The sequence below is a fragment of the Sarcophilus harrisii genome, chromosome 1 (assembly GCF_902635505.1).
Source record: "Sarcophilus harrisii chromosome 1, mSarHar1.11, whole genome shotgun sequence".
NCBI classification, from domain to species: domain Eukaryota; kingdom Metazoa; phylum Chordata; class Mammalia; order Dasyuromorphia; family Dasyuridae; genus Sarcophilus; species Sarcophilus harrisii.
Genome location: NC_045426.1, coordinates 228,312,075 through 228,325,628, shown reverse-complemented (window position 1 = coordinate 228,325,628; position 13,554 = coordinate 228,312,075). Strand labels below are relative to the sequence as shown.

The 13,554-nt window shown below is 35.2% G+C and overlaps 1 protein-coding gene across 1 annotated transcript in view; it reads right to left on the bottom strand.

Moving 5' to 3' along the window:
- Positions 1-10,865, bottom strand: part of LOC100932503 (fructose-1,6-bisphosphatase isozyme 2) — a 55,139-nt gene extending 44,274 nt beyond the window's left edge. Inside the window, exons 1-2 of the mRNA XM_003761303.4 lie at positions 10,576-10,865; positions 482-644 (exon numbers count right to left, since the gene is read on the bottom strand). Coding sequence (XP_003761351.1) covers positions 482-644; positions 10,576-10,745 — 333 coding nt within the window. The 5' untranslated portion in view covers positions 10,746-10,865. The remainder of the gene's footprint in view (positions 1-481; positions 645-10,575) is intronic.
- Positions 10,866-13,554: the final 2,689 nt, after the last annotated feature.

Below are 13,554 nucleotides of genomic sequence, written 5' to 3'. Positions count from 1 at the left end.
GTGGTCTATGACATAGGGACCTCCTTCACCCCTTACTCCAACTCCCAAGCCTTGGAAAACACTTCATTGTAGTGTGTTTTATTTGTAAATTGCAGAGAATACGGAGAAGGTAACTAAACTTTCCCATATGTTCCCATATTCCACCACCTCTCCCTAATTCCAACCGATCTGCCCCAATGTCCCCAAATGACTGTCCATGATGGGGCCACTAAGCCATACAGAGTCCTGCTTTACTGGTTATCTTGTCATTCAGTGAGTAATGAGAGTTTCAGTAAATCACCCCCATATCATTCCTGGATGAGTTGTTTCCCAACTATGTTTTAATCCAGTTACTCAACACTACAGACTCATTGGTAAAGAACCAATTAAAAAACAGAAAACGATTCAAAAACCAAAGTTACTACACCATCTGCTGGTAGACTGAAGAACACCATTCCCAACCCAGACAAGGAGAGATTTAAGGGCATTTGAATATACACACCCTCTTCTCTTTATTTGTAATAATCGCATCTTTATTCTCTTCTGAGACTAGGACACAGGTACTATAGGAGGACTGGAGCATGTTAATAACCAAGGAATTGGATAATACGTCTAACTTCTTGACTTCATCACCAGTCACATTGAGAGTTCCTGCAATTCCATACCTAAGATTGAAAACAAAAATGTAATATAAGGATTCAGTATGTAGCATCACAAAAAAGCATTGGTTCTAAGGAAATCCCAATAAACTTTGGATAGAAAACGTCATCTGCATCCAGAAAGATAACTATGGAGATTAAACGTAAATCAAAATCTGCTATGTTCATTTTTTGTTTGTTTGTTTCTTTTTCTCCTGTCGTGGTTTTCTCCTTTTGTTTTGATTTTTCTTTCCCAATATGATTTATAAAGAAATGTGATATTGGGCTTATACCCCAAAGAGATTTTAAAGGAAGGAAAGGGACCCACATGTGCAAAAATGTTCGTGGCAGCCCTGTTTGTAGTGGCCAGAAACTGGAAATTGAATGGATGCCTATCAATTGGAGAATGGCTGAATAAGTCATGGTATATGAATGTGATGGAATATTATTGTTCTATAAGAAATGATCAGGAGGATGATTTTAGAAAGACCTGGAGAGACTTACATGAACTGATGCTAAGTGAAATGACCAGAACCAGGAGATCATTATATACAACAACATAAATTTTATATGACGATCAATTCTAATGAATGTGATTTTTTTCCAACAATGAGATGATTGATACCAGTTCTAATAATCTTGTGATAAAGAGAGCCATTTACACCCAGAGAGAAGACTGTAGAAACTGAATGTGGATCACAATATAACATTCTCATTCTTTTTGTTGTTGTTCGCTTGCATTTTGTTTTCTTATTCATTTACTTTCTTTTTTTGATCTGACTTCTCTTGTGGAGCAAGAGAATTGTATTAATATGTTTATATTATATATGTATATATATTTATATTGGATTTAGCATATATTTTAACATATTTAACATATATTTAATTGCTTTCATCTAGGGGAAGGGGTGGGGAGGAGGAGAAAATCTGAAACACAAAGCTATGCAAGGGTCAATGTCACATTATCTCTGTATATGTTTTGAAAATAAAAAGGTTTATAAAAAATACATACATTTAAAAAACAATTGATTCAGTAAAATTGCAACTGCACACAGGACACTATATTGACATACTACAAAAATAAATGTTTATAGAGTCAAATGTTTTTTTTTTTTTTTTTTTAATTTAATAGCCTTTTATTTACAGGATATATACATGGGTAACTTTACAGCATTAACAATTACCAAACCTCTTGTTCCAATTTTTAACCTCTTACCCCCCCACCCCCTCCCCTAAATGGCAGGATGACCAGTAGATGTTAAATATATTAAAATATAACTTAGATACACAATAAGTATACATGACCAAAACATTATTTTGCTGTACAAAAAGAATCAGACTTATAGAGTCAAAAGTATTCAGAAATGCTCAGAGGGAAAATTACATATACATATATGTGCTACATATATAAATGTTTACATATCTATATCTTCATACATTTATAATACATAAATAGCAATTGCATATGATGGTAAACTGGCTAATGAGAGTCCAGTTCTGAAAGCATGTGCAAGTTTCTGCTTGTGGCCAATCTATATTGTGGTTTTGCCTGCTTCTCTGAGTTTTGATGATGTATAATATAAGTCTTTATATCTAAGGTGGTTGTTCTTTTCCCTACTAATCTTAATTTCAGATTTTGATTCATCCAGTCTGGCATAATGTAAGTTAAATAAGGTGACAATATACATCCCTGTCTTACTCCTTTTCCAATCTTAAACCAACCAATTGGTGCATGTTCAGTTCTAACTGTTGCCCATTTACAAGTTCCTCAGGAGACAAATAAGATGGTCTGATACTGTCATCTCTGAGGACTTGGCACAATTGGTTGTGATCCATATAGTGTAGTCAATGAAACAAAAGTAAATGTTTTTCTAGAACTCCCTTGCTTTTTCTATGATTCAACAAATCAATGGTAATTTGATCTCTGGTTCCTCTACCTCTTCAAAAACTTTCTACTCTTCTTCTAATTCTTAATTCACATATTGCTAAAGCGTAGCTTTTAGAATCTTAAGCATAACCTTGCTGGTGTATGAAATGAGTGCAATTATTTGATAATTTGAACATTCCTTGGCATGTACTCTCCCTTTTTTTTTTTCAAGAATTGGCACATAAATGGATCTGTTCCAAATCCAATGGAATTAAGATCACCAGGAAAGATATCAACATTTTCAGATATGCAGATGGTACTACTGGTAACAGAAAGTGAAAAGGTATTAAGAAGCCTCTTGATAAGGGTGAAAGAAGAAAGTATAAAAAATTGGCTTGACTAATTGTACAATATTTCAGAGTCTGATTCTTTTTGTACAGCAAAATAACGTTTTGGTCATGTATACTTATTGTGTATCTAATTTATATTTTAATATATTTAACATCTACTGGTCATCCTGCCATCTAGGGGAGGAGGTGGGGGGGTAAGAGGTGAAAAATTGGAACAAGAGGTTTGGCAATTGTTAATGCTGTAAAGTTACCCATGTATATATCCTGTAAATAAAAGGCTATTAAATTAAAAAAAAAAAATTGGCTTGAAACTTACCATAAAAAAAAAAAAAAAAAACACAACTTATATCTTGAAAGTGGTCCTATCACTTCCTGGTAAATAGAGGGAAAAGAAATTGAAGCAGTGCCAGATTTTATATTCTTGGGCTGAAAGATTACTTCAGATGGCAACTGAACTATGAAATTAAAATACTCCTTAGAAGGAAAACTACGGTAGATCTGGACAACATACCTAAAAGCAGAGATATTACCTTGCTGATGAAGACCTGTGTAATCAAAACTGTGCTTTTTTTTTTTTTTTCAGTAGAAATATATAACTGTGAAACTTAAGACTATCAGAAAAGTTGAACAATGTAGAATTCATACCTTTCAATTGTAGTGCTGGAGAAGGCTTCTGAGAGTACCTTGGACAGGAAGGAGGCCAAATCAATCAATTTTTAAAGAAATTAATTTAGGCAATTAATTCAAATACTGAAACTTCAGCTTAAATACTTTGGCCACATAATGAAAAGCCAGGACTCGCTGGAAGGGTTGAGAAAGATTGAAGATAAAAGAAAAGGAGGATAGCAGAGGAGGATATGGATTGATAAGATAATGGAAACAACAAACATGAACTTGGACAGATTTTGAGAGATACTGGAGGATAGAAGGACCTGGGGTGCTTTGATCTATAAAAAGTGTGGGTCATGAAAAGTTGGACTTGACTGAACAATTAAACAGCAACATAATACAGATCTTGCTTTTGGTTCAGAGCCTGAACAAGTATTTTGTTAGTGACTTGCTGTTTCATTTCTACTTATTAAGTGCTGAAGAAAAATATTTTGACTGATTGTTGAACCAGAACTGAGTGTCAATGTCAAAAAGAAAAGCACAAAACAAGACTATACGATGATCAATTCTGATGGACGTGGCTCTCTTCAACAATGAGATGATTCAAACCTGTTCTAACTGTTCAGTGATGAAGAGAGCCATCTACATCCAGAGAGAGGCCTGTGGGAACTGAGTGTGGAATACAATATAGCATTTTCATGCTTTCTATTGATATTTTGCTTGTTTTCCTTCTCAGTTTTTTTTTCCCTATAGATCTAATTTTTCTTGAGCAGCAAAATAACTATAAATATGCATATATATTGCATTTAACATATACTTTAACATATTTAACATATATTGGGCTATCTGCCATCTAAGGGAGGGGGTGAGGGGGGAAGAGGGAAAAATTTGGAAGATTAAGTTTTGCAAGGGTCAATGTTGAAAAATTACCCATGCATATGTTTTGTGAATAAAAAGCTTTAATAAAAAAAAAAAAAAAGAAAGAAAAGCACAAAGCAGCAGGGTCAAGATCCCTTTTCATGGTGGCAATTATGGGGAAATATGTAAGCCTTCTAGTAAACCTTATCTCCCAACCCAGATTTTTAGCTATATTTGAACACAAAGTATTGGTTTTTCTGACTCTGTTGTGTTTGATCATTTTTCCTACTCTTAGGTAATGAATTTAGGAGACAGAATGGACCAAGCTATCTTTAAATTTTAAAAGTTAAGAAGAATTACCAGAGGTGCAAGAATACAACTCCATAATAGAGTTTGCACCATGGAATATAGTGCAATGAAAGGAATATAGCACCAAGGAATGATCTGTGGGATCTATTCCAGAAGTGGAATAAGCTGGCAGTCAAGATCTCTGAGTCCTTCTGTCTCAGGAGTGACTTATTCATAGCTATACCTGGAAGTGAACTTGATGGTAAAAAATGTTTACAATAATGGCTTTAAATATGACCCACCTCTCACTTGGAGAGATCTACATGAACTGATGCAAAGTGAAATGAGCAGAGCCAGGAGATCATTACACACTTCAACAATAATACTATATGAGGATCTATTCTGATGGACGTGGCTTTCTTCAACATTGAGATGATCTGGACCAATTCCACTTGTGCAGTGATGAAGAGAGCCATCTACACCCAGAGAGAAGCATGGGAACAGAATATGGAACATAACATAACATAACATAACTCACTCTCTCTGTTGTTATTTGCTTGCATTTTGTTTTCTTTCTCAGTTTTTCCTTTTCTTCCTTCTTGATCTGATTTTTCTTGCATAACAAGATAACTGTATAAATATGTATACATATATTGGATCTAACATGTATGTCAACATATTTAACATGTATTGGACTACCTGCTAGCTAGGGAAGCGATGGGGGGAAGGAAGGGAAAATTTTCAACAAAAGGTTATGCAAGGGTCAATATTGGGAAAATTACCCATACATATGCTTTGTAAATAAAAAGCTTTAATTTAAAAATATATATATATATGAGTCAACTCTCCCCAGAGAACAACACAATGTGCCTTGACTCAGAAGGAATGTTTTTATACTCTGGTTCTTGCTATATCTTTTCAGTAAATATCTTTGTAAAAGTTAATTGATGTTAATAAACATCAGTTATATTAAGTATATAGTTTCACTGGGCTGTGGATTTTATGATCTAGTTCTAAGTTTCCATGACCTGCAAATTTTACTTTAAATAATAATAAACACATACATTAACAAAAATGCTATATTTTATTTTTTAAAAAACCCTACATTTACTAAAACAAAAATATTTAGTGAGAAATAACATTGTCTTACATAAGTTTTACAAATCTCTCATGTCTGGTATAATAGGAGATAATCAACTTTTATATCTGCTTCTATATTAAATCTGTTACTATATATTGTTTTGTTTGATGTACATGAAGAAAATTTGCCCTTACCCTGTTCCAATGATCTTTTGTTGATGAGAGCCATCTATATCCAAAAAGAGGTCTATGGGAACTGAGTGTGAATCACAACAGCATCTTCACTTCTTTTGTTGTTATTTGCTTGAATTTTATTTTCTTTCTCATTTTTTTTCCTTTTTGATCTGATTTTTCTTGTGCAGCAAGATAATTGTATAAATATTAGATTTAACATTTTTTTTAACATTTTAGCATATTGGATTACTTGCCATCTAGGGGAGAGGGTGGGGGTAAGGGTGGGAAAATTTGGAACACAGTGTTTTTCTTTTTTTTTTTTTTTAAGCTTTTTAAAATTTTCTTTCTTTTTTTATTATAATAATTTTTTATTGACAGAACCCATGCCAGGATAATTTTTTACATTATTCCTTCCACTCACTTCTGTTCCGATTTTTCCCCTCTCTCCCTCCACCCCCTCCCCTAGATGGCAAGCAGTCCTATATATGTTGAATATGTCGCAGTATATCCTAGAACACAATGTTTTTCAAAGGTCAGTGTTGGAAAATTATCCGTGTATATGTTTTGAAAATAAAAAGCTTTAAAAACAAAAACAAAAAACAAACAAACAAAAAAAAAAAACGTCCCTGCCCTTTTCAAACTACATATCTGTGCAAGGTCAAATTTTCTTTCTTTCTTTCTTTCTTTTTTTAATTGAAGCTTTTTATTTTCAAAACATATGCAAGGATATTTTTCAACATTGACCCTTGCAAAATCTTGTGTCCCAATTTGCTCTCCTTCCCCCCACTCCCTCCCCTAGATAGCTACAGATGGCTCTCTTCATCACAAGATCATTGGAACTGGCCTGAATCATCTTGCTATTGAAAAGAGTCACGTCCATCAGAATTGATCATAATATAATCTTGTTACCATGTCCAATGATCTCCTGATTCTGCTCATTTCATTCAGCATCAGTTCATATAAATTTCTCCAGGTTTCTCTAAAACCATCCTGCTGATGATTTCTCATAGAACAATAATATTCCATAACTTATTCAATCATTCTCCAACTGATGAGCATCCACTCAGTTTCCAGTTTCTTGTCACTGCAAAAAGGGCTGCCACAAACATTGGGTCCCTTTCAAGAGGGGGTATTTTAATAGACAAATAACATATTAGCATGATTATAAAAATAGTTTTAACCTTTTAGTCCTCCTGACAGGATCTGGGAAACTTAGGAGATCATCAGATCACGCATTGGGACCAGCTGCTCTTTTCATTGTTTACTCAATTCACTGGGAACCTTCTTCTAATTCTAGTTCTCTCTAATGGGATACTGACTTTCTGCCAAAAGATGGGGAATATGGTTATTCATCAGTCTTCAAGAGCAGTGATGGTCATTGCATTGACCACTGTTCTTAAGACTTGCCAAAAAATGTTTTCCTTTACAAAATTGCACCACTCATTTTCTCTTCCTCTTCCAATCCCTCCTCTTTCCCTAAAGAGCTGTCTATATTTTTTATGAAACATTTTCAGTTTCTCAAAGATCTGTAATTTCTTCCATGTGGGCAGTACCTATACTAATTCAGATTGAAATCTCACTAAAATACGTTATAATCTTCATGAATTTTTATGGTAGAAAAAAATCCCTTCCTTTGCTGTTTACCTCATGATCACCCTTTGCAACTATCACCATCACTGCACATCAACTTGAAACCTTTTCAGTGATCAGAGTTTATAGAGATAAAAGATTTTGAAAACCCAAGTGACCTCCTCACTATGGCAAAGCACTAAAATAGGACATATATGTATATACAGATTATAAATATACATATATATGTTTTATTGCTGCCTTTTGATAATATTAAGTATATATTTTCATTGGGCTGTGGATTTTATGGACAGATTTCCTTCTTATTTATATATATTTTATTTATACATTTAAAAACATTATTCTGAGAAGGGATTCTTCTCACCAGACCACCAATGGGACCTATGATAGATTAAGATTAAGATCTCCTGCTTTAAGAGAATATTAAATTTAACATGACATCAATAAAATTATTTTGCTTTCTTGTGTTAAATGATTTTTCCTCTTCTTTGTATTTTTACTGTTTCGTTGACACTTCTTTTCTTAAAATTATTATAACTATCCACTAACCAAATATACTCTCCAAATTGAAGCTCTTCCTTGTCACAATAAGTGTAACTGCACAAATCAAATCCATCATTGGCTATGTTTGAAAATATATGTCCCATTATGTACCTGCAGTATATCATCTTTCTGCCAAAAGATGGGGAGTATGGTTATCCATCAGTCTTCAAGAGCAGTGATTACATTAACCAGTGTTCTTAAGACTTGCAAAAATGTTTTCCTTTACAGAATTTCAGCACTCATTTTCTCTCCCTCTTCCAATCCCTTCTCTTTCCCTAATTTTCCTATTATTCCATAAAGCACCACGATTCTCCTAGTCACCCAGGCTTACAATCTACACCCTCAACTCCTCATTCTCATTCACTTTGCATGTAAAATCTCTTGACAACTCCATTTCCTTCTTTTTTCTGCCATAGTAGCATTTCTAATATAGTCTCTTCACCTAAAGTTTGGATTATTATAATAGATTTCTAGTTGGTCTCTATAATTCAGGTCTCTTCCCACCCTAGTCTATCTTCCACTCAGCTGTCAAAGTGTTCTTACTAAAGTTCAAGTCTGACTATGACACTCCTAAGTGACACTTATATCCTGGGCAGCTAGATTAGTGGATAGAGTTCAGGGGCTGGAGTCAGGAAAACCTGAATTCAAATGTGATCTCAGACACCGTGAGCAAATCATTTAAGGCTATTTGTCTCAACTTAATCATCTTAAAAATCAACTTAATTTTAATTAATTAAAATGAGCTGGAGAAGAAAATGGCAAACTTCTCCAATATCTTTACCAAGAAAACTCCAAATGGGATCACAAAGAGTCGGACACAACGGAATAACAACAACAATATTACATCAGGCTCAATTATAAAATTATCTGTTTGATTTTTAAAATCCTTAACATGTCTTCTTTCCATCTATCCAGTTTTCTAATACTTTTCTTCCTACCATATACTTTACAATCCTTGTTGCTTCTCATATATGGTACTCTTATCTTTCAGCTCCATAACCTTTCACTTAATCCTTGAAATAACTCTCCCTCCACACCTGCTCCTCTTGATTTCCTTCATGACTTAACTGTCTTTCTACAAGAAGGCTCTTCGGGTCGCCCCTCTCATCCCATCTCCCCAATCCCACGAATGGTTGCCTTTTGAGTTTACTTCCAATTTACAGATCTTACATGTACATAGTTTGTTTTTTCCCCTTTAGAAGATGAGCTCGTCAAGAATACTGATTGTTTTCAACCTTTCTTTGTATTCCCCGTACTTAATACAGTATCTGGCACATTGGAAATACCTAATAAAGCTAAGAGCTGCTGGGTGATAGCAGTGATTAGAGACCTGAGTTCAAATCCAACCACAGATGCTTACTAACATCTTGTCTTGGACAAGTCATTTAGCCCTGTTTGCCTCAGTTTCCTCATTTGTAAAATTAACTGAAGAAGGAAATGGCAAACTACTCCAGTATCTTTGCCAAGAAACCCCAAACAGGGTCATGAAGAGTCAGATACAACTGAATAACATCAAATAAATGAAGCCTGATTTGACTTATCTTTTTGATTGCCGCTTAGATCTAAAAATCAAATATTAATCTGAAATTAGAGATAGTTATTTTAAACCAGGATATACTGACATGCTTTGGAGTTAAAAGTGACATGAAAAACAGAAGATACCCTCATAAGTAGTAAACTTATATAGCAAATACATGAATAGTAAACAAAACTCTTGAGAAAACTCAAGGCTAGTTTCCATAGGTTATGCCTGCCATCTGCTGGTTGAATAGATTAATTGATAGCAGATTTATTTAATTCTAGATGAGATTTAATGTTTGCACTTTAATACCCTCAGTCTCAAACTCCAATTCAACTCCTTCCAAACAAATAAGAAAGGCTATTTTGTTGGAAGCCTTTTGTTGGGACCCAAAAGACAGTGCCTAATATGGCACTTTATACAAAGTGGATCCTGAACAAAAATAATAATTAATTAATTAATTAAAAGAAGTAGTCACCAAGGCAAAAGGCAAAAATATAAGAAATCATTCATTCCTATTCTTTATGAATGTTTTTTTCCTCATTAAAATTCTATGACTTTAGCTGTATGACCCTGGGCAAGTCACTTAACCCCAATTGCCTGAGCAAAAAAAAAAAAGAAGAAGAAGAAGAAAAAGAAAAGGAAAAAAAAAAAGCTATTATTAAAGAAAGAAAGAAAGAAAAAGAAATTCTCAGCCAATATGTGTAAGGAGAAATGAGATTCTGGTCTTCCTTATACTTCTATACAGTGCAATCCTAAAAGTCTTTAGAGTCTAAAGGTTCTCAAACCTTTGTTCTCAGTATCTTCATGTTGTTAAAAAAAAACTATCAAGGATCTGTTCAAAGAGTTTTTGTTCACATGGGTTATATTTATAGCTATTTACTATATTAGAAATAAAAAATAATTTTGAATTTGTAGACCCTCTGAAAGGGTTTCAGAGACCCCAACAATTCTTTGGACTACATTTTGAGGACCACTAAAGTTTAAACCCTTCCCCCCTCCTCCCTTTACTTTATCATCTGGTCAGAGTCTAAGCCCACCCAAGCCCAGCCTAGCCTTCCCTTTCTCCTCAGTACTCACAGATGTGCGAGGCCGGCCTTCCTCACAGCAGAAGAGATGGCCTTGATAGCTGTCAGCATGGAGTTCAGCAGCTGCGTGAGCTCTCCCGTGCCTTTAGCTTGTCGACCCTTTTCCATAACAAACCTGGTGAGGGTGTTCATGTCTGTTTCAAAGGGGCTTCTATCCGACATTTTGACCAAGAGATCTCAAATGATTTTCCTCTCCAGGCAAGAAATCTTTCTATTCTTTCAAGGGCTGAGGCTCCCAGTTCACTATATTAAAGCTAAGGGAGAACCATCTAATGTTCATGTCACTGTTTTTAAGAGAAGCCACGTGATGCTGATGCCTTGGAACAGACCTGGGGAAATGCCGTTTGGAATCTCTCATCCTGGATGTCTTCCAAAGCTACACAAGCCAAGTAGCAAGGGCTGCTATCCAAGCTCCTTCTCTGTCCCTGTCCCTCTCTTTCTACCCACCCCCATCAAGAAGGGGGAGAGTTCTCTCTTTGTGCTCTTTCCCTCAATCCTACAGTCACCCAATGTATGAATATTGAGTATGGGACAGTCTTTATTTCTCTCCATAGAGATTATATGATATTCAAAAGATTCAAAGAACAAACACAGACTCTTAAACCTTCAAATCAACTCCTATCCATAACTATCAACTCTTTCCATAATGGAACTGAACTCAGCATTTTTGTTGGGACAAACTTCTGTCATTACTAGGATTACATAAGCGGCTAAATGGTACGGTTTGATAGAGACTTAGAGTCAAGGACAGACCTGAATTTGAATCCTGTCTCAAATACTTATTAGCTGTGTTAACCCTAGGCAAGTCACTTAAGCTTCTCCCAGCCTCAGTTTTCCCATCTGTAAAATGGGGATGACCTTAGCACCTGCCTCACATTGTTGCTCTGAGGATCAACTGAGTTAACATATGTTAAGTGCTTTATAAACCTTAAAATCCTATATAAATGCTAACTATTTTATTATTATTATAAGTCTCCCCAAGAATTTTAATACTACTTTGTGGTTTAGATCCAGGAAAGTAACCAGATCTTAAGAGTTTGATGAACAAAAAGACCCTGTCCCATCAGACTATCTAAGCAGCTGGTACCCCAATGTCCAAGTAGTCCAAGTATTGATTTTGCTTCCCAAATAGGACACTGCCCTGGAATCATATGGACTGCTCACTTCTTTTTCCAAGGAGCATGTTATATCAGGAAATCTCTCTCTGACGTAAGATGTTTAAACTTTCAAATTTAGAAACTACTGGGGCTTGGAGTTACTTGTGAAATAATTACCAAAACTGAGACTGTCCAGGAGAATTCTACTCCAGTCAAATTCCAGGGTGATCCTGCCTAGGGAATTCAAAATTCCTCCCTCCTCTTCCATAGGTTATTGTGGTTCAGATACTTGTGACTGAGAGCTCCCCTCTTAGACTATGTCCAAGCACACTGCCATGTTCTTCAGTTATAAATCATCCCTCTTGCTCCAGTGGAGAACAGGAAAAAATTCTTCCACGCTGCTTATTCTCCCCTCCCATCCCCAATGGCTCTTCACTACCTGTGGAATAAAGCACAAGAGGAAAGATGAAGAAGGAGCTCTGGAACATGAAAAAATTTTACTTCCTTACAAATACAAGGAGATGTAATCCTGTCAGACAATAATCAGGAGTTACCTATGTCACAGCACTTGTCTTCAAACAATGGTCTATTTCTTATAATAAAGTTAATTCATCTTCTAGATTTGATCAGGGAATCCCCAATTCCTCTCCCTTACACAAAAAAATCCATTTTTATTGATGTTTTTTGTTTTTATATCATTGTCATTCCCTTCCCTCTACTCAATGAACCTTTGCCTTCTAACAAAATCATGAAATAAAATCAGCTGATATAGTAACTCTACAGCATAGACAATATTCCATACCTTCTATGCACTCCTCCCCTTAACCTCCTTGAGAGCAGTACATCAAACAAGGAAGGGGATCCTCTTCTGCTCCCAAAAGAAATGGTATCTTTCAGCAGAAGTACATAGTAATAAGAGGCATGTGCTTTCCCACAGTTTGAAACTATTGTTCCTAAACCTAGAAGTTCTAACTGCTTTCTTTTCCTTTTCATTTCTTCTGAGCATATTAGCACTAACGATCCTGAGAAAGGAATGTTTCCAACTTTGGTGATTATCGGTTTGACAATTCCTGAATTCAGATTTTAGGCAACAGGAGGATGGTGATTTCTGAAATAGCTTGCTTCTTAGGTTTAAAAAAAAAAAAAAAAAAGAATTGCTTTCAGAATCTCTCTATAAAAGACTAGAGAAAGCCATTCCCTATCTGGCCAGATAATCTTAACCAACTCTCCATGATAAATTCTGTGTGTTACTCAGACAGGTTAGAAGCTCAAGGTGTTTTTTAAGTTAAGGGGTCATTATGTGATGGGGCGATGGAAGAAGAGGAAGCAGCTAGGTGGTGCAATGGATAGAGTCCTGGAATCTGGAAAACCCAAATTCATGGGTTCAAATCTAGCCTCAGATAATTACTAGCTGTGTGATCCTGGAGAAGTCACTTACCTCTGTTTGCTTTAATTTCTTTATCTGTAAAATGAGCTGGACAAGGAAATGGCAAACTGGTCTAGAGAATTTGCCAAGAAAACTCCAAATGGGATCACAAAGAGTCAGACATGACTGAAACACCTGAATAATAACAAATTATATATATAATGGGTAATTTGAGTGCTTTATGTTTCCTACATTTGTTCATGTGTGTCTTTGTATCCTTTGCTTCTCATGCAGTTTCTAGGATAAAAAGAAATAACATACCCCATACCCATATTTTATATTCAGCACCTTAGTGGGAAAGAACTCTCTATTCCTCATATTTAGGCATAAAATCCACATTTAGTTTTAGAGAGTTCTTGGGTCCTGTTGCCCTTATTAATATATAGATGAACTACTTACAGCCTTATTTCCTTACTAAGATACAAAATATTCAATCACACTCATAGAT